We start from the raw sequence: 23,705 nt of genomic DNA, 5'->3' as shown, positions 1-23,705 counted from the left end.
ATCCCCAGTACCAAAAAAACAACAACAACAAAAAACTACCTGTCCCCAGAGACCCAGTTTACTGGATTAGAACTTTACAACAGGAAATGGGAGAGGTGGGGAGCTGGCCTTTCTGCCTTGATGTTGTTTTAAAGGGATGGCTCCCTTGGCAAAAGGAAGAGACTCTGAAGCAGACTGAACTACCTGTTGGATTTGGCCCATTATGATTCCTGGCTTTTCTGTAAATAATTGATGAATCTGCAGCTAGGATTTATACCCTTCTGGCAATCATAGGATGCCCCTTTTAGGCTGGGTTCCAAGAGGTGAAAAATCACGACTTGCATACCTCAGCTGCTGCTACTTGAGATTATCAAGAGGCTAAAGGAGAGAGGGGAAGATAGGCTGAGGGATGGATTTTAAACCAGGGTTTAAAACGTAGAAGGGGAGGAGATAGGTAGGGCAGAGCAACAAGTGGAATGTGTTACCTTTCATGTTCTCCAAGAACAAGAGAATTAGGCGTTCCCTCGGCCCTTTGCACAGATTCTATAGACTCCTTGTGTTAGGAGCTCTGTTAAAACTTGAGATTCCTGGAACCAACTCTAGACCTACTGTCAGAATCACTGGGACTCTAGAATCTTCATCTTGGCAAACTGCCTGGCCATTCCCCATGGAGGTATCATTTGAAAAACCACTGCTTTAAGGGGGTAGAGTAAAAGTCTCTGGTAAGTATGTGTATTAGAAAAAAAAAAAAAGTCCTTATTGTAGTTCTCATGGAACTCTGGGGGAAAGGAAGAAACAGATTCCCCAGAAGAATCATTTTCAATTTATACCTAAGGCATATGAGGTCCAGAGGATAAAAATAAGCATAACATTTATTGAGTACTAGCTATGGCAGACTCTGATAAGCAGAAACTTTAATGTTGCCTACTTACTTTATTTTTGGCGCTTGGGGTGGAACGAAGGGCCTTGTACATACCAAGCATGAGCTCTGTCACTGTTCTCAGCCCTTGTTGTTGCCTAATGTAATCTCATAACTTCGGGATGTAAGTACTATTAAACTAATTTTGCAATTGAGAAAAGCACAGAGAAGCTAAGTATCTCACTCAAGGCTGGATTTCACCCAAGGCTGCATTCATTCAAGAACTCAGTTCTTGCCCATTATTGTTTTTGCTGTTGACTCTTTTTTTTGTACCAGGGATTGAACCCCGGGACATTTAACCACTGAGTCGTATCCCCACCCCTTTTGTTTTTAATTTTGAGACAGGGTCTTAAGGCCTAAGTTGCTTAGGGCGTCACTAAGTTGTTAGGCTAGCTTTGAACTTGGAATCCTCCTGCCTCAGCCTTCCAAGCTGCTGGGATTACAGGTGTGTGCCACTGCCCAGCTCTTTTTATTTATTTATTTATTTATTTGAAATAGGGTCTCACTGTGTTGCCTAGGCTGTCCTCCCAACTCCTAGACTCAAGTGATCTTCCTGTTTCAGCCTTCTGCCAGGCCTGTAGTGGCACTACCAGCACATACCACTGCACCTGGCTTTAGTCATTGTCTTTTTCTCTACTGCAGAAGATGAGCAGAGACGCCATCTCTCAGTACTAAATCTGTTGTGGGCCTCAGCTTCTCAATCCATAAAATATGTTGGGGGACGCATTGAATGATTTGTAAGATACCAAACAACTCTAACATTCTATAATCAGTCCTCTGAGCACATCTTTCAGATGGGTTTAACTGCAAAAGACTTGACCTTAATTCAAAATATCCCTACCATTTATTTTTCCCCCTCCCTCATTCTCTCTCTTCTTCCTTTTGTATGGTACTGGGGATTTATCCCAGGTCATTTTTCTTTTCTATTTCTGATTATACCTTGGAGTCCTAAAGCGTTGGAGAGAGTCCTGTAGCAAAGAGCCCTTCAACACCTCCAGTCCCAGAACAGATGTACAGGGATGTTCTGCCTAAATGACCAGATCCGATCTCTCCTCCCAATATCATCCCCTTATAAACATATAGCAGCCTAATAAATACTCAAAACTGAAATTGTATTTTGCTGTTTTCAAAGATATTCACTTCCAGGAGTGGAAGGTGTAGCTCAGTGATAGAGCACCTGCTTAGCATTTATAAGGCCCTGCATTCCATCTTTAGCACCCTAAAAAATAAAAGCCAGGCACAGTAACACACCTGTATCCCAGTTATGCTGGAGTGTGAGGCAAGAGGATCAGGAGTTCAAGGCTATCCTGCTCAACTTTATGAGACCTGTCTCAGAATAAAAAAAGGCTGAGGATGTAGCTCATTGGTAGAGTGCCATGGGGTTCAATCCCCAGTACCAAAACAAAAACATCTTTCCATTTGTTTGATCCTCAAAATACACCTTTCAAGAGGGATTACTGTCCCATTACAGAAGGGTCAGAAGCAGAACATGGTCACTTAGCCACTTGAAGCTGGGTTGTACCTTCCTGGTGCACTGCTCTAACCTGCACAGAATACTTTTTGCCCCCAGATGTCCACTGGAATCAAATGCTTTTTAATCTAGCATCTCAGGATCCAGTAGGGTGTTGATTATCTGGGAAACCAGCACCAGAGTCTTAGAAATAATTTAGCAAAGGAAGAAGTGTGTGGAGAGGGAAGAAAAACTGGGTTACTGGGTGGTGGAGGTGGGTTACATCAACTATTCCCAGCACCATCCCTGGTGAAGTCCTGCACTTCATAGTCACAGCCAGCTTCTGCAGTGGGTGATATTGGCAGTGACAGGTGACACACACAGTAATGTTTGTGAGGAAGTCATTGCTCACACTTCACTAGCACAAGAGAACTTCTGCCTCTGATACTATTATTTTTGTTGAATTTGAGAAACCCTGAAATTGCAATTCAGCACCTAGAGAGAGACTGAATTGAGAATGCTGATATGTTATGTTCAGATAATGCTTTTAGAAACCAGGTCCCTCCACTTAAAAAATCATATATATATATATCATATTAAAATATACATATATATAAAATTGTAGATGGACACAATATCTTTAGTTCACCTATTTATTTTTTATGTGGTGCTGAGGATCGAACCCAGTGCCTCACACATGCTAGGCAAGCACTCCACCTCTGAGCCCAGGTCCCTCTACTTTAATAGTCTGTGTGGCTCCTGAAAAATTCTGGAGAAGGGAGTGAGCAGAGGCTGTGTCTCCATTAAGAAATGGATTCCCTTCTTTCGTTCCTGTCTCCCTGCCTCCCTCCTTTCTTTCTTGTTGGGGGGTTGAACCCAGGGGCGCTTTGCCACTGAGTTGCACCCCAGCACTTTCTTTTTTTTTTTTTTTTTTTTTTTTTTGAGACAGTTCCCGAGGGGCTCGCTAAGTTGCTGAGGCTGACCTTGAACTAGTGATCCTCCTGCCTGCTTCATCTTCTCAAATCGCTGGTATTACAGGCGTGAGCCACCGCACCCACTCAAAGGTTTATTCGTTGCCCTCTCCCTGTTCAACTACGAGTTCCTGGAAGAATGGTGTGGCGTATTTAAGAAAATTTTCACTGTATACCCACTTCAGTCCCCGCAAGCAAACAACATTCTTCTATGCCTCCCGGTCCCAGCAGCCTGCCTCCCACCGGTCCCAGCAGCCTGCCTCCCACCGAGGAGAAAAGAATCCCTATCCCAGAACTACCCCATTCTCTTGCCGTCCCTCTACAGCGATACCGCCACTAGGAGGACAGAGCAGACACTTGAGGCGGACTTTCAGACACTCTGCGGAGAGTACTTCCTGCTGTGCCTGGGTGGATGCGCTGCAGTCAGACCCCCAGGGCCTGCCTTTGCCTGCCTTTGCCTTCCTGCGCACACCTCCCTCCTTCCATCCCCGTGGACACATCCAATCTTGGCTCGCCTCCCCCGCCTCCTACTGCTCAGCGTCTCCCGAAACCCCGGTTGGCATGACACTGTGGTGCGGCGCGTGGGCGTGCTGCGGGGCGACCATGGCTGTAGACTGTTACCTCCGGTTCCCACAGTAACAATCGAAAGCCACGGTTGCCCTGGAGACGCGGGGGCGGGGCGCGCACCGCTGACGACACCGCGGCGGCTTCGGACAGGCTGACGTCAGCACTGCGGGGCGGTGGGGGGCGGGTGGGGGGCGAGTGGGGGGCGGTGGTGCGGGCATAGGATGGCGCGCGTGGCCCGCGGCTGGGGCTGGGGTTGTGCGAGGGTGCGTGTAGGTCCGCTGCCCCTCTCAGCCCCTGGACACACCGAATTGGACAGCTAGAAGCTGGCACCCGCACTGGATCAGCACCACGGACAGCGGTGGCGCGGGCTAGCGAGCGTGGGGCTGAGGAACCCCCAGGGACTAAAGGGTCCTGGGGCGCGGCGGGCGGCCGGGTCCGCGGTCCTGGGGCGGGGCCAGGCGTCGGTGGCCGTGACTGGAGACTGTTACTGAGGGCGGCCCGGGCAGTAAGCAGTCTAGAGCCAAGGTGCCGGCGCACTGCCCAGGCGGGGGTGGCCCCGTCGCCCGCGGTTGGGGACGCTGCTTCTCCTCCTTCCCCAGGTCTCCCACCCTTCTTGGCCCCTACACTCGCGGACAAGCACGCGACTCCTGACGTCAGAATCCAGTGACGTCAAAGATGTCCCAGCGGGGAGGCACTTCCGGTGACGGGGAGGGTCGCTGGGGTGGGGCGGGGCGGTTTGGCCTCGGCCCCGCCCCCGCCTGGTCCTGAGAGGACAGCTCCGCTCGCAGAGGCGGGAAGCCTTGGGCGTAGCGGGACTAGCCAGACGCGACCAGACCGGACCGGGAGGGGGCACCGGGACAGAATGCGGGGCGGGGTGGGGGTCCCGAGAGACCCGCAACCAAGGCGACGGGCCGGTGACCGTCTGTCTCTCGCTGGCGTCCCCGTTCAGCTGGTAGTGGGCAGCGAGGCTGAGTCACCACGCAACCCAGAGGGGAGAAAATGAGGGGGCGCGCCTCCTGTGGTGCCAGCACCTTCTCCCCACTTTCTTGGGAGGATGGCGTAGGAACCCCACAGAATGCCTCGGGGACTCTGGGGTCTGTCCTCTGCTCGATGTTCCTCCAAAGTGGCCGCATCTCCATCTGGACTCCCGCAGGTGCTGAGCGAGGTTGTGTCAGCCCTCTGGTCCCGGTTCCACCAGCTGCGAAGGACCCTCGACCCTCCCAACCGGTTCCAATCCCTACTCCGGAGAGACCCTCCAACCCACCGCCCGTCGGTCTCCTCCTTGCCCTCCCATCAGTTCGCGCAACGGTCCATCTGTGTGGCCCCGTTGGCTGGTTGGTTCCGCTTACCTGGCGGGCCGCATCGCGCCAGCACCCGCTCGCCTCCCGCAGCCCGGCCGGCTCAGCTGCTTTTATAGGAGCGCGTAGTACTCGTGCGGCGGCTCATTCATGCGGCCGCGGCACCTACACACTGACGCGCTGCCGACGTCAGCAGGGAATTTAGGAAACGGGAAAAGGGGCTATTTATAGTGGAGAGGCAGGGAGGGGGGATGGTGGGGGTGGGGACCGAAGCGACCGGGAGCTGGGAGGTGGAGGAGGGTGCACGGAAGCAGGATCGGGTAGGAGGAGCCCGCGCCCCCTGTCCTGGCCTACAAAGGGTTAACTTTCCGGAACTGCTGACTGGGGGGGCTGGGGGAGGATAGTGCAGGGAGGGTGCTTCGGGCCTGGGCCTGTTACATGTTTATTCACTCTCCTCTTCCGGAGCTCTGAGACGCCTGCGGACTCAGTCCACTACCCCACCCAGCCTTCGGGGGTCCTCACACGGTAGCCCCAACCCCATTCATCAGTTGCTGGACCAACAGCTCTGATGTTATAGGATGCCCACAGACGTGTCACACCCCACATGGCCTCTGTAGTGTCGTAATCCTTTTTTCCTGGGGGGTATAGGGAAGGAAGCTAGATCCACTGAGGGGTCTAGGGCACAGCTGATGCAGTGGCATGCCTTAGGGATACTGGGGGTGAAGGGGAAAAGGTAGGAGAGCCCACGAATCTTGGAAGGCTTTGGTGTAGGAGACTGGACCAGGGAAAGAAGTCCCAGTGGGGATCTAGTTGCCAGTGAGGAGCTGGAGACCAGAGGAAAGGCAAAGAAGTTGAGAATGACCTGGGCTTCCCAGAAATGAGCAAAAGGTCCTCTATGACGGAGTGGTGGGAAGGTATAGGGAGTTCTTGGCAAGCAGAAGGGAGGACAGATAGGCATGCGAAGCCCTGAAACCCATGGGCCACCTCAGCATTCATTTGTGGAATAATGGGGCATTGCCAGGGCTCACATGAGGGTGCAGGAGACCAGGGCTCAGCAACTTGGAGGGAGGGGTCTCCAGGGGTGGCAGGGACCACTGTCTAGAGGAGTTTGGTTTCCTGAGGGTCAGAATTTGGCAAGAGGAGCCCATGCCATGAGGGGCAGAGTTCCCCTAAACATCATGGGGAGATGAATAGTACTAGCCTAGCCCAGCTCTATCCCCAGGCTTTAAGTGGGTCAGAAGAAGTGTATTCAGAGACAGCTGGACAAGTTGAACTGGACAAGGGGAGCTTCTCCTCACTTTCTTTGGAGGATGGTGTGGGGAAGAAGCAGCTGTCTAGTGGAACTGAAGCAGGGAAAGGTCAAAGATTGAAGGATGAAGTCTACAGGACTCCCTGGGAATTCTGATGCCACTGCGCTAGAGGCAGGGCTATGAAACCCTCCCCATACTGAAGCAAGGAGGACTCCAGGGTAGGAGTGGGGACAGTGACTTAATTGGGAAATGGACCTAGGGCAAGTGCTGAAGAACAAAAACAAAGATTGTGGGCACAGCAGATCCTGGGATTGGATCAGTGGTTAGCCTATGCTGCAGAGAAGGTGGCATAAAGGCTGAGGAGCTCTTTTCAAAGCTCAGATGATCTGATCCCATCAAAGGGAGAAAAGATTAAAGAGATGAGGTTAGAGAGGACCTTTTTGTCCCTTGGAATTTGGCTTCTTAGAGGTTCGTTTTGTTTTGTTTTAGGGGGAAAAGAGGTACCAGCCTTTGTCCCAGCAGTGCTATTTTCAGGAATACCTTCCTACCCAGTGGGTGAACTCCTATTCATCTGTCAAAACCCAGCTTCAAGAGCGCTTCTTAAGAACCTTCTCATCGCTCTTCAACACTCCGTATACACTTTCAACTTAGCCCCACAGCATGTCCCTTGGCAGAGATGTTGGGATCCACCTTCCCTAGAGGCCAGTAACATTGAAGTTAATCATTTTCGTCTCTGGAACCTCAGTGCTTGTTTGGTGAGAACACCATGGTGAGATAGAAGCGTGGATATGGATTAGATGGATCCAGAGCACGCAACGCAAACAGGGTGAGGGACTGACTCAAGATGCAGCAGGAGTCAGGTGGACCTATCTAGACTAGAAGCTGCCTCCAGGCTCTGAGGCAGCCTGCGGAGGAAACAGAGCCTCTGGGGGGCGCCCAAGACCTTGGTGTCTGAAGGGAACAGCTAGTGGCTCCACCGGCAGCCCCTCGCCGAGTGACTCAGCCACTACCTCTGGCGGGGGCGTGGGGGCCAGAGGACACCGCGGAGGGTGGCAAGCGCGGTTCTCGCCCGCCAGAGGCCGGGTGCGGTTGCTAAGCTCTCCAAGGCCTCCGAGAACCGCGATCTGGGCGAACCACATCAGTGTTACTATGGTAACACTGAGCCCCAGCCTCCCGCTGTCGGCCACTGAGGGAGGCGCAGCCAATCAGAAGCTGCGGGCGTTCTCGAGGACACCTCCCAGTACGTGGGCGGGGGTCAAGAGGTGCGGGGGGGAGGTGGAGGAGGCGGAGCGTGGGCCGAGGAGCTGCGGTGTTTGTAACAGTCTTGATGCGTTCACCCAGCTGCACTGGGACACTTCCGGAGTAGTCGTGGAGCACCCCAAGAGTTAGTGCAGGGTTCCCTCCGGAAGAGCCATTACTCTCATGAACCAGAGTGATGGACCATCTGGGGAGGTCCCAAGCCTGTCTTGTTTCTCTCTGTGCGGATGGGTTGGCGAAAAGCCACTCACGGCGGTCCTTCAGAACGCCTCACAGAGGGAATCTAGGGGCTGGGTACTGTCCGGCCATTTCCAGTCAAGTGTCCTAGGGTTCCTGCAGAGACCCTCAACTTCAGGGTGGGCTAGTACAGTAATAACTCTGCCCAGATTCACGGGATTTCTACCTGGCAGCCCTTGGAGTATTACAGGCAGCTGAGACTCCAGGAGGGGGCGCGGGCGTCTGTGTAAACATGCGTGTCAGTGAATGCCACTGGTAGGGTCTGGGGGCAAACGGGTTTATGCTGTGCAAACCTAACACGTATGAGAGAGTGAGGGTGGGCGTGTTGGGGAGTAGGTCCAAGTGGACAATCGCCTCCAGGAATGTCTAAGGAGAGTTCCCCGAGATCGCCTATCTTCATCTCCTTTGGGATTATCATAACCTCCATCTCGCTACCTACTGTCACCCCTATTGTAGAATTCCTCCTCGAGGGCAAGACTTCCGAATTGAAGCTATGCACCTAGAAAAATGTACGCAGAAGGGCTCAGCTCAAAATCCCAAGGTCTATGGACTTGCATTTGGGACTTGGAGTCCAGGTGGACACATCTGGAGGAGTGAACCTGCAGATTGGTCTCCTGCCCAGTTGGGCATCTGCGAATCTCCAGCCCAGGTGCGCCAGAGAGGTTGTTGTGGTGCAGCGCAGAGTTCCACACTGCCGCGAGGTGGCGCCATAGCCGCAGCAGCGCCTGCCGGCCCCGGCCGTTCCAGATAAGAGTGTGCGGAAAGCGCGGCGGGGCTGAGACGCGACCAGGACGCGGGGAGGACGGACCAGCAGGACAGACCGACCGGGGGCCCGGCGGGCGGAGGGCAGCGCAGCGCAGCCACGTCCCCCCTGGATCCGCCGGCAGCCGGGCCCGGGGCTTCCGACATGCCCCCCAGGTGGGTCCTGGAGCTGGGGACCGGGAGGGACAAGGGACCCGGGACAACCGGGTCCTCGCGCGCTGGCCGCCTCAGGCGCATCTTCTGGCGCGGGCGCCCCATCGCGATTGGCGGCAGGCGTTCAAGGTTCCGAATGTCTCCCTAAGAGGCCTCAGGACCGCTGGGCCGCTGCTCCGCGCCGGGTTCACCGCGGGGTCAGCGGCCCGAGGCCGGCTCTGCCCGCACATGGGCTGAAGAGGCAAGGAGAAGGGAAGGGGAGCTGGCGGGCGGGGCTGGCAGGGGCGCTGCCCTGGCACAGCTCGGCGCCTGGCAGCGGGGCGGGTGGGGCGCAGGCTAGGAGCTGCCACCGCCACGGGGAGGAAGGACCGGCCGGGCTGTGGCTGCAGGTAACGGACTGTGAGGTCCTGCGGGCCAGGCGGGGAATGGGGTCGGGCGGGCGAGCAGGAGGGCAGGGAAGCTCAGGACGTCGTTCAGGCCCGCAGCCGCCTGGCCGCTGGAATTGGGGACCGTAAGGAAAGGCTGGGAGCGGAGGGACTGGGGCTGGCACGCTTCTCCCGCCCTGTCTGAAGTTGGGAAACTTTCCCCCAAGTTTGGGACGGCCGAGTTCTGGGGGAGAGGGGGCCGAGGGGAGCTGGGGAGGGAGGCGCCGGGTGTGCTAATGTACAGCTGAGGCCGAAGCCGGGGCCGGAACGCGGGTGGGGCGCGGGCCGAGGTCAGGGCAGCAGCCGGCTGCTCGCCGTGCCCGCCCGGGGCGCTGCCCCCTCCCTCCCCTGGGAGCTGCGTGGCTCCCCCCTCCCCCCCACCTGCTTCCTGCCTCAGCCTCCTGCCCCGATATAACGCCCTCCCCGCGCCGGGGCCCGGCCTTCGCGCTCTGCCCGCCACGGCAGCCGCTGCCTCCGCTCCCCGCGCCGCTGCCCCGGCCCCAAACGAGGGCCTGACAGCCCCTGATCAGGGCGGCGCCGGTGGGCACCGCGCTCGCGTCCTCCGTAACACCTCTCCCAATTGGGGCAACTTCTTCCGAGGCGGGAGGTGTCTCTTATTCGGCTCCCTTTATCCCCATTTGGGCAAACTTCTCGGCCCTGAATGACTTTTCCTGAAGCGGACATTTTACTTAAATCGGGTAACTGTCTCCGGAAAGGGTCACTTCGCCTGATCAGTTTTCTCCTTGGAAGTCCCCAGCACCAAACCCGTGTGCCCAGCAGCGTCTGGGCCTGGGGCGCACAGGCCAGCCTGGCCTCCTCTCCATCCGCAGGCGTTCTCCTCCTGCTCCTTCCTCTTCTTCGGGCCAGCCGGCCTAGGCTTCCATTCCAGGAGGCCGCCGAACCTCCTCCACCAGTGTCCAGGCCGCGGTGCTCGATGCCCCCGCTCAGCTGAGGGAAAGGGGAAGTAGAGGGGAGGAGTGCCTGTCTGGGTACAGGCGGCGAGGGCGCTGCGCGGCTCTTACCCGGGTGGTGTGTGTCCCCGCAGGAGAGTGTGTTGGGCAGACGATGCTGGACACGATGGAGGCGCCCGGCCACTCGAGGCAGCTGCTCCTGCAGCTCAACAACCAGCGCACCAAGGGCTTCTTGTGCGACGTGATCATCGTGGTGCAGAACGCCCTCTTCCGCGCGCACAAGAACGTGCTGGCGGCCAGCAGCGCCTACCTCAAGTCCCTGGTGGTGCATGACAACCTGCTAAACCTGGACCATGACATGGTGAGCCCGGCAGTATTCCGCCTGGTTCTGGACTTCATTTACACCGGTCGCCTGGCTGACGGTGCAGAGGCGGCGGCGGCCGCTGCCGTAGCCCCAGGGACCGAGCCGAGCCTGGGCGCTGTGCTGGCTGCCGCTAGCTACCTGCAAATCCCTGACCTCGTGGCGCTGTGTAAGAAGCGCCTCAAGCGCCACGGCAAGTACTGCCACCTGCGGGGAGGCGGCAGTGGTGGCGGCGGCTATGCGCCCTACGGGAGGCCGGGCCGGGGCCTGAGGGCGGCCACGCCAGTCATCCAGGCCTGCTACTCGTCCCCCGCCGGGCCTCCGCCGCCGCCCTCCTCCGAGCCGCCGTCGGGCCCCGAGGCCGCGGTCAACACTCACTGTGCGGAACTGTACGCTTCGGGCCCCGGCCCAGCCACCGCACTCTGTATCCCCGAGCGCCGCTGCTCCCCGCTCTGCGGCCTGGACCTGTCCAAGAAGAGCCCACCGGGCTCTGCGGCTTCTGAGCGGCCGCTGAGTGAACGCGAGCTGCCCCCGCGTCCGGACAGCCCTCCCAGCGCCGGCCCCGCCGCCTACAAGGAGCCACCACTCACCCTGCCGCCGCTGCCGCCGCTGCCCTTCCAAAAGTTGGAGGAGGCCGCACCGCCTCCGGACCCGTTCCGTGGGAGCGGTGGCAGCCCGGGACCCGAGCCCCCTGGTCGCCCCGACGGGCCTAGCCTCCTCTACCGCTGGATGAAGCACGAGCCGGGCCTGGGTAGCTACAGCGACGAACTGGGTAGGGAGCGCGGTTCCCCAGGCGAGCGCTGCGAGGAGCGCGGCGGGGACGTGGCCACTTCGCCTGGGGGACCCCCACTTGGCCTGGTGCCTCCACCCCGATACCCGGGTAGCCTGGACGGGCCCGGCGCGGGCGGTGACGGCGACGACTACAAGAGCAGCAGCGAGGAGACTGGCAGCAGTGAGGATCCCAGCCCACCTGGAGGCCATCTCGAAGGCTACCCATGCCCGCACCTGGCTTATGGAGAGCCAGAAAGCTTTGGTGACAACCTGTACGTGTGCATCCCCTGCGGCAAGGGCTTCCCCAGCTCTGAGCAGCTGAATGCGCACGTGGAGGCTCACGTTGAGGAGGAGGAGGCGCTGTATGGCAGGGCTGAGGCGGCTGAGGTGGCTGCTGGGGCAGCCGGCTTAGGGCCCCCTTATGGCGGTGGTGGGGACAAGGTCGCTGGGGCTCCCGGTGGCCTGGGAGAGCTACTACGGCCATATCGATGCGCGTCCTGCGACAAGAGCTACAAGGATCCAGCCACGTTGCGGCAGCACGAGAAGACGCACTGGCTGACCCGGCCCTATCCATGCACCATCTGTGGGAAGAAGTTCACGCAGCGCGGGACCATGACGCGCCACATGCGCAGCCACCTGGGCCTCAAGCCCTTTGCATGCGACGCGTGCGGCATGCGCTTCACACGCCAGTACCGCCTCACAGAGCACATGCGCATCCACTCCGGCGAGAAGCCCTACGAGTGCCAGGTGTGCGGTGGCAAGTTCGCACAGCAACGCAACCTCATCAGCCACATGAAGATGCACGCTGTGGGTGGCGCGGCCGGCGCGGCCAGCGCGCTTGCAGGCCTAGGGGGGCTACCCGGCGTCCCTGGCCCCGACGGCAAGGGCAAGCTCGACTTCCCGGAGGGCGTCTTTGCAGTGGCTCGCCTCACCGCTGAACAGCTGAGCTTGAAGCAGCAGGACAAGGCAGCTGCAGCCGAGCTGCTGGCGCAAACCACGCACTTCCTGCACGACCCCAAGGTGGCGCTCGAGAGCCTCTACCCGCTGGCCAAATTCACCGCGGAGCTGGGCCTTAGCCCAGACAAGGCGGCGGAGGTGCTGAGCCAGGGCGCTCACCTGGCTGCCGGACCCGACGGCAGGACCATCGACCGTTTCTCCCCGACCTAGCGCGCCCCTCGCTGGTCCGCCTTCGCCTTGCCGCTGCTTCGCGGCCCGGCTCGTACCCCTAGAGAGAAGCGCGGCACACCGTGCCTGGGACTTGTAGCAGCGGCATCGTCGCCGCAGTGGCGGCCCCACCTCTTTGCGGCCTCACCTGGCCTCACTGCTTTGTGCCTTAGCCCGGGGGTGGGGATGGGGGAAAACCCCGGGACCGGGTGGGATGGGGGAAGGGAGATTTATATTTTTGATATCAGCTTTGACCAAAGGAGACCCCGGCCTCTCCCCGCCTCTTCCTGTGGTTCGTTGGCCCCCTTCCCCCGGCTCCGTGCTGCTCTTGGGGGGAGGGGTGTCACTGTTGGGGCGCTCCCAGCCCTACCTCCGGCCCTTGCGACCACACCCATTCTCACTGTGAATCTCCCTGCTGGGGTCGGAGTGTTGGGCAGAGTTGGGGAGAGAGGAGGGGACTGAGCCGGCCGGAGGGTCCCCACCTTCTGCTCCTGCCCACCCCGGGACTGATAATGTGAAGTTCCTCATTTTGCACAAGTGGCACTAGCCCCAGGGCCAACCCTTTCCTCCCCAACCACCAAGGGTGAGGAGTTACGGGGCCAGGGCTCAAACAGCCCTGGCTTGCCTGGTCTCCCACTCCCGCGGTGTCCCCTACCCTTCCCTGGGGCCCCGGACCATATTTATTGCATGCTCCCCGGGTGGCCCCCCATCCTGAGCCCAGCCTAGGCTGGGCTGGGCTGGAAAGCGGTCTCCTTAGCTCCCTCCTTCTATTTTGTATATTTCCTACCTTGTACACAGGCTCTTCCAGAGCCGCTTCCATTTTCTATACTCGAACCAAACAGCAATAAAGCAGTAACCAAGGTTCCCAATCCAGCTGCTCTCTTCTGCCCCTGCACGTGGACATGGGTGGGCTGCACCAGGGTGGGTGGAAGAGCCTCATGCATACATACAGGTGTACAAGCCTGGACCTGCCTCCCCTCCCCAAACTCAGAAATGGATCAGCAAGAGGTCAGACATGTTTCATAACTAAAAATTTATTAAGGAAACAAAACCAGTGCTGCAAATGGGACAGAAAGAAGATATGGGTCTCCCACCCACCCAGTCATTGGACTTCAGCCAGGGAGAGGATCTTAAAGGAGAGGCTGGGGATCTTGTCTCCCAAAGAGCCCAGTCTTCTGAGTTGAGACTCTGGGGAACTTATACCTGCAAACCACTGGCTTTGGCCTTGCTGCACAGCCCCCCTTTTTGGCATAATTTTGGGCCTCTGGGAGGGCACTACTCCCATCCTCTGGGCAGACTGTACTGTCAGTGGGTTGTTGGGGGATACCCCCACTGGTCCCATCAAGATTTACCTCTGCCACACCTCGGACCCTGCCTTCCAGTAAGGCCTCCTTATCTCTGCCCTTGGGTAGGAGGAACTTATTCCCTGTAGGAAGCCTCCCAAGTGACTTTGTGAACATGGGTACCAAGTAATGGGTGACAAAACTCAAAGGCTAAAGGACCCCTGTGTCAGTTCTTCTGGGGAGTGGAGGGCAAAGCCAGAAACTGTGAACATGCTGGGTGGGGAAAAGCTCCTCTGGGCACTGGACTGTCCTACCCACAGGCTGGGCTGTACCAGCCTGGAAGCTTCTCAGCACAGGGGTCTGGGAAGGAAAGACACATGGAAATCTTTATTAGGCTGCTGACACAGGTAGCAGAGGAGGAAGATTCAGAGTGAGAACTTCCATAACAAGGAACAGAGGTAAAGAAATTGGGGGCCTAGGGAGGGTGAAAGGAACCAACCAGAAAGGGAAGCAGGTGAGAGGATATTCTGGAGGGAGGGCAAGCAAGGAGGGGGATAAGAATTGAGGAAATTTCCCACAGAGGGGGTTCAAAGAAAAGGCAGGCTGATGGGAGCACAGGGAACAGGTAAAGGCCACCCAGGAAGCATGGGCCTGAGACCAGATTCCTTTCCCTTTAGACCCATGACCATTCAAGGAAAACCAAGGCGCACAGTACAAGAGACCCAGATTGATGTGGATGGGAAAAGTAGCAGCAAGATGGGAAAGGAGTAGCAGGATGAGTGTGAGTTTTCAGGTGGGGTTAGAAGAGGTGGGGACCTAGGGCTGCTGTTAAGGACATGGTGTCCAGAATCTAATTTGGGTCCATGGGGGATCCAGGCCTTAGGGAGATGGAGACACATCCCAGGCACTAGTCATGATGTAGCCAAAGCCTCTCGGATACATCCAAGACAGATTCACCCGCAGATTAAAGGGGCCTGTGATTTCATCTGTGTCCGATGGAAACTGTAAAATCTCTGCCCCATTACCACTAGAGAAAGTGGTGAGTCCTTGGGGTGAGCAGGCCTTCCCCCAGCCCTGGAATGAGAAGGGAGGGAGAAAGGCTGAGAGGACTGGTGGCCTATCTGGCTTGCCCACCTGCTGTTGCTTTAGCCAGCCACTTCCCTGCTAAATCCTGCCCAGGAGGGTCCCAGCAGCTTCCACCCGACCCTTGGGAGGGGCTCTGTGAGGAGCAGCTCCCTCACAGCACGGCCACGGCGTGGGTTGGAAGAGGATGGTTTATTGTCTGGGTGGATTGGTGGCTCAGGCCCGTGGGCATCTTCCGTGCTACAGTGGCGCCTGGTGGCCTCTCAGGAACGGTTCCGTGGGGGTGGGCCCTGGCATGGCCCCTCAGCCCACCTGGGCCCACGTAAGGAAGGCTGGGATGTCCCGCACAGGCACATTCCTTGTCAGTGCCTTCACCCGCAGGTTCCGGTCGTCAGTCAGTAGCACTACCTCCCGCAGTAGGCGGATTGGCTCCTCTGTGGGCACAGAAGGCAGAAGAGTTTCACTGAGGACAGGTGGCAGAGGCAGAGATAATTACCTTGAAGGGGAATGTGGTACTGGAGGGGGCAAAATCAGCCTTTTGTTGGCCCTTCCATAAGTCCTTTCCTTCACTCAGACTTTCAGCCTAGGGTATCCTTCCCTTACTGTTTAGAAAGGGTTGGGATGGGCCAGGGCTGCTCTTTATGAACTCCCACCTCCCACACAGACTTCATTCTGCCTTGTGTTTGAGAGTTGCCCAAACCTGCTGGCCTCCACAGACTTGTATTACAGTACTCTGAACTGAGGGAGTAGAAGAAGCCCCTTGTTTTCCACTTCTCTGACTGCATGGCTGGCCCTGGAAGTGACATTGTCCCTCTCTTTTTGCACAGTCTCTCCTTCTAAGGCCGAAGCTTAAAACATTCAGACATAGAAAAGCAAAGATAAACAGAAGCCGGATGCATGGCTCCCAGGTGTGGTGAGAGGTTAGCTGAAGGGAGCTCTGAGAAGGTGGGAAGGGACCCTGGCAGAGTTGTGTCAGGGGTTCCATGGTTAAGGCCAACTGGTTTCTTCTATTGAATTAATCCATGTATATGGAAAAGTATAGAAAAGCAGAGTAAGGATTATCCTCTTGGCTCTCTGTCTCATACCCAAGGGATAGCTCTTTGTATCCTTCCAGATTTCTTAAAGCACTTTTACAAGTAAATGTGTGTGTGTGTGTGTGTGTGTGTGTGTGTACCACAACACTGCAATCATACTAGACATACTTACTCAAACTTTATATACTTTAGAGATCTTTCTGTATCAGCATAGATAGCCTTCATTCTTTTAGATGACTTTTTAATCCTGCCATTGCCTCTCTTCCCCTCTCTAACCTTTAATGTACTGGAGGGAACTTAAAGCAGGGCTACTCACTCACACAAGTGATACCCTCACACCTGGCCTGGCATGCCCACTTGGGTGGCAAGTCCACTACTCAGTTTCAGGCTGGGCATTTCCTGGAGGAGGTCCTGCAGACAACAAGGCACAGGAAATGTCCTGCAGTGCTTGCAGCTGTGTGGGCTGGGGGACTGCTAACATCCATGTCTGACCTGAGAAGTTTCAAGCTTGCCAGCTCCAGGCTGGGAGACTGAAAACTGGCTTTCAGTCTCAGGAGTTGTTTGGGGGATGAGGGAGGGAGAAGACTGTGGGGTTGATGGTATGGGAGAGGGGGAGAGGAGGAAGGAAGGTGTGACAGAGGCACATGGCTTTGACAGGCAGAGGGAGAAGGTGGTGGCTATGGGTAATGGGAGACCCCTTCCAGTGCCTGGGTGGGGACTGGTGCCCTGGGGAACGTAAGTATGGGGTGGGGTCATGGAGTGTGGTGCTACATGGGGCTTCCAGCTGCCTGGCTGGAGCCCCATCCTTCCTGCCTTGGGCCTCAGACCAGGAGAGTCCCAGGCCAACCAAGGCCCAGCATTGCTGGCAGGGGTCTGCAGGGGTTTCTGTGGATACTTTGAGACAGTTTTAACAATAAACATCCTCTGTTTTGACACTGGTAACTTCACTTTGTTAGAAACCAGAGACTGTCATCTTGTCAGGCCCCATCCGCCATAATCCACATGATTTTAAAATTCAACATCGTTTACACATAAACATTTGGTGATGGTTTCTCTGTGAATCTGACAAGTTAATCTGCTAAGAATTCACACTGACAAATGGGGTTTGATTACACCAGCCGTTGCTGATGTAATTGTGATGGGGCGGTCCCCAAGATGGCAATGGGTTCCTGAAGACTGTTTAGGGAGAAGTAGGGGGTGGAGAGACTAGTGGGGCCAAAGCCAAAATGCAAGTTGTGCTAAGAAACAAACAGCTCTGAGGTTGAGCAGTATAGGAGCCACAAAAGCCTTCAGAGCCTACTTCTCCCTCAGGAGGGACCCTTCTAGAAAGCTGCCCTGTGGCAAAGCATAAGCTCCTCTGTTAGGGTTGCAGAACATCTTTTTATCACTTGAACATTCCAAATCTGGCCCTAAGGGACAGTACATACAAGCCACGTGGCAGGGCCCCTCTGAGGAACATGAACTCATGACCAGCCTTGGTACAGAGACTCAAATGGGAATGAAGGCTGAACTGACATAGATGGAAGAAGTAGGCAAGAAGACAACCCCTAAATAGCCTGAAAGTCAGGGCTGGGGGCCCAAAGAGAGAAAGGTGACAAAGATGGAAAGAAAATGACAAGAGACTATATATATGTAGACAGAAACCAAATGGTGAAAATCACTAACTCTGCAGATGACAATGAGCTAGGAGATGCTAGGAATTCCTTGAAGAAGAAGAAAAGAAGAGAGAAGAAAAGAAGAGAGAAGAAGAAGAAGAGGAGGAGGAGGAGGAGGAGGAGGAGGAGGAAGAGGAGGAGGAGGAGGAGGAGGAGGAGGAGGAGGAGGAGGAGGAGGAGGAGGAGGAGGAGGAGGAGAAGAAGGAGAAGAAGAAAAAGTCAGAATTCCAGGAACCAGGAACAGAAAATCCCTGAGGGTCCCTGACCCTGTGGGGCTGTGCAGGAAAAAGCAAAGGGTTGAGGCAGGTGGTCAGGCACTTGGAAGAGAGCCCTAGGGTAGTCCTCTGGCCCAAAGATGAGACTGTGCTCACCAAAAATTCTTATAAGCTGGGCTGAGGGCTCAGCTCTCAAACTCTCACTTGCCTCCAACTCTACTGGCCTGAAAAGCTACAGCTCGTGGCCACGGAGACCAGAAAGAAAAGCCCACTCCTTGTTGGGTAAGTGTCCTCTGCCCCAGCCCGAATATAAACACTCAGGGAAGTACTGAGGACAGTAGGAAGGTGAGCATGGCCAAGAAAAGGGAGCATGCCCACTGAGGGCCAGGCACCTCAAAGCTGCAGAGGCCTGGGCTCAGAAGACCACAGCCAGAACAAGCTATGCTGAATCATGAAGACATTCTGGCTGTCAGAGGGAACTCACTCAGGACCCAAGAAAGGAAATGGATGAAGACTGAGTAGGGACCGCTCACTGTCTAAAGCTGGGCTTCCTGGGCTAGGCTCATCTCTAGTTTGCCCAGGATTCACCTAATATCTCCTGGGGGTGGGGTGGGTATGACTGGGAGACCAGATCTCAGGAGGGGAGCAAATGGGCTGACTGCAGGCTTGCATAGGTCCTGCTGAGATTTTCCAGGCCAGGTTCCGCAGAGGGCCCTTAGGGGGCTGAGAATTGGTAGAATGAGGTAGAGCAGGGGACAGGATGATCCTGAGGAAGAGGCCAAGTTGTACCTTTGCTGGTGGGCATGAAGTCCTTGGCCTTGTCTTTGCAGTAGTGGAGGCAGCAGGAAAGGATCAGGTCATCGTTGTTACCCTGGAGGAAGACAGTGTGAGAAGCACCATTGGGCAGGAGGGGGCGCCATGCAGAGGTGTATAGCCAGGGCTACATCCCAGGGTCCTTCCCATGCATGTTCTGGTCAGTTCATAACTGCTGAGTGATCTAGGAGACAAGGGACCCACCCCCCAACTCCTAGGCCTTGATGGCAGCTGCCCAGGTTGGCAGGCCTTCATTTTGTCCCTCCTTTCTGAATCCCTTGTTCTGACACTGGGCTGTGGAACTTTCTCTTCCTTCTGGGTAGGGGTGGGGGGGTCTCACCAGCTGGCCAGTGATGTCTTCACTGCGGAAGGCAATAGATTCAAGTTCATTGCCTCGGCTGGTCAGGGCCCGTAGGCAAGAGTCCCGGCTCTCGAATCGTCGCTCAAGGAACTCAATGGACTTCCGGGCCTTTTCTTGTACCACACGAGCATAGCCCCCAGCCCGGTGGTCTGTCTCCTGCCCCTTGGCCAGGCCATCCAGCTCATTGATCACTGATGAGACAAAGCCCAAATGTATCAGCCTTAACAACCATGTCTGTCTTCATCCTCTATTTATTCGCTTTCTCAGCCAGCCCCTTCAGACCAGAGGCCACCTTCCCCATAGGAGTCTTCCAGTGAAATGAGGGTAGGAGGGGAGCTTGTGGGGGAAGAGGGGCCCCGGACTCTCACAGAGCCCTATTCACTTTCTGCCTTCTCTCTTGGGGGCTCTGCCTTCTTTCTGGGAGGAATTTTCTGGAGCTGCTGTCTTCAGAGGAACAAACCCGGCTCCTCTATTACATTCTTTAGTTATAGGATCAAATTAGAAGGGTTCCTCAGGAGACATGAGGGTACTCAGCAGCTAAAGGGAAAGTGAGACATTCTGCCTGGGCTACTTGATCCCCAACCTCTACAGTTCAAGAGGGGTAAAGCTCTATGGCTCACCCATCTGGCAGAGGGCGGGGAAATCACCATGGAAGAAAGGAAGTCATAGTGCCACTTATGAGGGCCCTGGTATTCCTCAAAACCATACGCTTGGCACATTACCTCCTTGATACTATACGTGTGTGTGTGTGTGTGTGTATGTATGTTTGCCTGTCTGCTTGCCTATGTGTCTGGGACACGGCCTCATTTTCTGGTGAAGATTCTTTCCAAAATTCCAGCCAAAAGCCTGAGGTCAAGTGGGAAATATGCACTCCTTGGGGGCTCCGGGAGAGTTTGGGGTCTGAGGCCTCTTCTTAGTACAATGATTCATGGCTTGGGGAGTCGGCATGAGCATACTGTTCCATGGTGAGCCTGGCACTCATTGTCTGAGTATTCAGAGATACTTTCTGGAAAGGGCCCATGTGGGGGAATGAACACACACACACACACACACACACACACACACACACACAAACACACAATGCCCATGCTTTTAACAACCTGAAGCTACAGTGTCCACGTAATGCATGGCTGAGGCTAGGGAGGAGTGGTGGATGGGTGTATGGTACAACAACAGAACATCAAACAGGAAAAACTGGTATTCTATCCCAAAATCTGCTTTCCTGCTTCCAAACTAAACAGGCTTCAAAGGGGAAGCTTGTTTGTGCTTCTGCACCAGGCGGGACTTCTCAATGCTAGGGTCAGGCCTAAGGAGAACAGAGCAGGTTAAAGAGCATAAGAAACAAGCAGGGAAAGTTGTTGGCTTAACCCTTTACTGCTCTGGGCATAGGGCAGGGGACCAGCAAGGGAAGCACAAGTGAACAGGAGCCCCCTCTTGCATTCCCAAGTGCAGGGACTGCTGAGCCAAAGTAGGTTCAAAAAGGCTGGTCTGTGTGGCTACAGTAGAACTATCAGTTTTCAACACCCTGGGGCTCATCTACTGTGTTCTGCATATATTCTCTAGGTTTTCTTGTTTGCTCTCTCCCACCAAACCTGGATTTCTCTACTAAACACCATAGACTCCTCAGGGCCAAGGGCTGTAGCTCTGTCCTTCACTGAATTTCTCAGAAACAAGGAGACTGAGCACACAGCAGGAACACCATCAGTGCTGGTGACTAAGAACTTGTTAGCCTGGGAAGGAATCTGAAGCACCTTGTGAGAGTTAAAGGGGCTCCTAAGATGTCAGCAAGCTCTCTTGGTTGTACCATTTCCTGACCATCTAAGAGAAAAGTGACCAATTCATTTTCTTTCCTGTGAAAACCTCCTGGGTAGGAAAGACATACTCTGAAAAGAAGCCTGTCCCAGGAACCAGTGAAGGAGATGAGAAGCCCAGGACAAGGTGATGGTCTTGCTGCACTGCCTTACAGACAGAAGCTGCTCTTCTTTTGAAGTAAAGAAAACCTCTTGGGTCTGAGGGCCTGGGTTTAAGAGTTTCTGTGGCCAGGCCACATGGGGAGGGGGAAGGAAGACGGGGAGGGTGGAGGCAGGGAGGAGGGCTGCGTCAGTGCCAACATTCTCAGGTGGTGCTAACGTGTTTCCCACAACCCCCCAGGGTTCTACAGGCTCTGCAGGGGCGGATGTTTCCTGCCCTTTGTTTCCACCCCCATCTGGCACTAAGACACTTGGGACTCAGAGGGAAGGCCCAACGGAACATCTTGGCATGGATGTCAGAGGTGGCTTGGCAGGCAGACCGCCAGTCTGGTGGCTTTTCCAGAGGACAGGGCTACCAAAGTTGCTCCAAGTGGCTGCTGAGATAGGGGACATTAAAAATCCTGGGCTTTGCAATCATCTCCCAGACCCTCTGCCTCTAAAGTAGAGCCATCAGATATACCAGCTACATTCAACAGAAGCCCAAAGCCCACCATAAGGCTGACCCACCACAGAGCTCTAAGAACTAAGGGTGCCCAGACAGTCCCCTGGAGGCAGCTCGGCTCTGGGCTCCTCTGGCCAGAGGGTAGAAAAGCAAGTTTGCTGGGTCCTGAGGTGCTGAGCCCGCACCAGCACCAATGACCAGACAGTGGTAAGTGCCCAAGTGGCAGGAATCTGCAGGCACAAGCCAAGGGCTTGCTCTGGAGGATTCCTGTCGGCCTGGCCTTAGGGTGACACTGGCCAGAAAAATGCTACCTCGAACCAACAGAATGATCATGAAAAGCTACAAGACAATCAGACCAAAGGCATCTAACCACTTCAAAATCCTCCCAGCCTCCCTGCCAGACCACCCAGCAGCACTGCCGTTATCTGCCAGGGCTGAGTGTTTACCAATAACGGGAACCAGCTTTGCTGTTTTACTGCAAGCTTTATAAGGATAAAAACAAGGGCTGGGCTCATGCAGCCACTGGTTGCTGGGACACAGGAGTCCTTTTGCTCAAGCAGTTTAAGCCATGGATCAGCCATAATAATTTGAACTGCTTTGATTATTAAACAATTTTCCTTGCCCACACATTCCCTACTTCCCTGCAAATCCTGTTACACACGCACAGCGGGGCTCTGCCTGCCTGGCCCTGGGTGTGGGGCATTTGTGGAGGGAGCTGCTGTGCACATGCAGGGCTGCTCACCGATGAGGGGCACCACCAGGATGTACTTCCTGCTCTCCAGCAGCCGAGCCAGACTGGCCAGGTGGTCAATGAAGCCGTTGGTATCTGGTACAAGGAACAAGGGTCTGATCTCCAACTCCATCTGCCTCATCTGACTCTGATCCTCCAGGACAGCCTACAAGGATATAGAATGGTGAGGGAGCCAGAGAGTGAGCAGGCAAGCTGATGGGTAAGCCAGAGTCCTGACTCGATGGTCTGTTAGCATCCTGCCCCGTGTAACTCTTCCCCTCAGTCCATCAGGCTTGAGGGACAGACCCAAGGGCTGAACATGGGAGTGCAAACAAAATGGAAAGAGACCAAATGGCCCAGGAGATGGGACATTACTAAACCCCACCTAGGACTGAGAAAGGACCTTTATGGTATTAAAAATAGTATCATCTTTGAAAGTAGGACCTTGGGCTATCAATCAAGCAGGGAGAGTTAGGTTCCTTGGGTATGAAAGTGGTTTCACAGATATTTAGGCAGCATATACAAGTATACTTCTCAATTCAGACATTTGGAAATATCCAGAACAGAATTTGTTATTTTAGTTTACTTCACTGTGTACTTAAATTTAAAAACTCAGCAAAAAATCCAATGAAATTAAACTCAAGACCTATACAAAAACAGCAGACTAAGGTGATCACTAATAATCAGTCACCCACAGCAGGAGTCCATGCAGGGAGACAAAGTCAGACTCAACTCATGTGCAAAGAGCAACACCCAGACTGATCACAAGTGCTACCACCTTTTCCTTGCCTGGCCCATTTCCTTGACATTGGTCTTTTTTTCCCTTTCCTTTTTTTTTTTTTTAACTTTTGTCCCTCTGTCACATCACAAAGTCACTTTTTGTGTAGCATAATAAGCACATCCTATCCAGGGTATCAAAGATTTGATAGCCTAGTCATATATTTACTGGACATATGTGCAGCTGAACTGCCGTAATAAAAAGTCGAAGAGTCTCCCCGCATCACTGAAAAAACTGAATTCACATGGCACCAATAGTCTGTGCATCACCTTTCACCCCTAGGAGAGCCTAGGGTTTGTCTGTTTTACAGGCTTTCACATTTCTTAGGAAGCTCCATGTATGTTGGCAAAAGCCCAAAGTTCTCAAGTCTGACAGTCTTAAATGTGTGGCAGTGGCCCATGGAGACAGGCTCTAGGTGTATCTGTCATTACAGAACACGGTCATCATTGTGTTTCTTCCTCTTCTGGGGATCATGGCCAGAAAGTGAACTGATCTGCTGGCACGGGCCCAGACAGCATGCTCCCTGTGTAGGGAGCCCGCAGGCACCAACAAGAATCTGGCAGAGCAGGCAAGCAGGTCCCAGCCCTGTTACGCCCTCTCATGGCCTTCTGCCACATAGCAACTTCGGCAAACAGACGCAGGCATCAGGCAGGGGGAGTGGATGTGCGTGCCAACTGGGAGGGGGCCCACAGTTCGAGGCCTGGCCACCAACAGTCAGTGAGGGGGCTGCTCAGGCTTCACTGACAGTGACAGTAAAACTGAAAGGGCATACCTTCAAATGATGGGGGTGGTTTCTGTGTGACCTACCAGGGACCTCTCCCTATGAGTAAGTTGTTGCTGCCACTGCCACCACAGCTGGTGGAAGG

At 55.1% G+C, this 23,705-nt stretch overlaps 2 protein-coding genes across 13 annotated transcripts in view; one reads left to right on the top strand and one right to left on the bottom strand.

The window, feature by feature from the left end:
- Window positions 1–8,080: 8,080 nt before the first annotated feature.
- The window catches only part of HIC1 (HIC ZBTB transcriptional repressor 1), a 242,190-nt gene continuing 226,565 nt past the window's right edge, over window positions 8,081–23,705 (top strand). The window contains exons 1-2 of one of the 12 annotated variants that reach the window (XM_079130841.1): window positions 8,678–8,846; window positions 10,314–13,344. In XM_079130841.1, coding sequence (XP_078986967.1) covers window positions 10,334–12,478 — 2,145 coding nt within the window. In that variant the 5' untranslated portion in view covers window positions 8,678–8,846; window positions 10,314–10,333 and the 3' untranslated portion in view covers window positions 12,479–13,344. Of the gene's footprint in view, window positions 8,847–9,695; window positions 9,967–10,313; window positions 13,345–23,705 lie in introns of those variants that run through there. The other 11 variants (XM_079130840.1, XR_013762397.1, XR_013762398.1 and 8 more) reach the window with 11 other exon arrangements.
- SMG6 (SMG6 nonsense mediated mRNA decay factor) overlaps window positions 13,491–23,705 on the bottom strand; it is a 234,375-nt gene continuing 224,160 nt past the window's right edge. The window contains 4 exon segments of the mRNA XM_079130769.1: window positions 13,491–15,275; window positions 18,535–18,616; window positions 18,899–19,110; window positions 22,074–22,227. Of these exon segments, the coding sequence (XP_078986895.1) occupies window positions 15,145–15,275; window positions 18,535–18,616; window positions 18,899–19,110; window positions 22,074–22,227 (579 nt within the window). The 3' untranslated portion in view covers window positions 13,491–15,144.

The sequence above is a fragment of the Sciurus vulgaris genome, assembly GCF_902686455.1.
Source record: "Sciurus vulgaris genome assembly, chromosome: 3".
In the NCBI taxonomy this organism is placed as follows: domain Eukaryota; kingdom Metazoa; phylum Chordata; class Mammalia; order Rodentia; family Sciuridae; genus Sciurus; species Sciurus vulgaris.
This window is presented reverse-complemented; position numbering and strand designations above follow the sequence as displayed.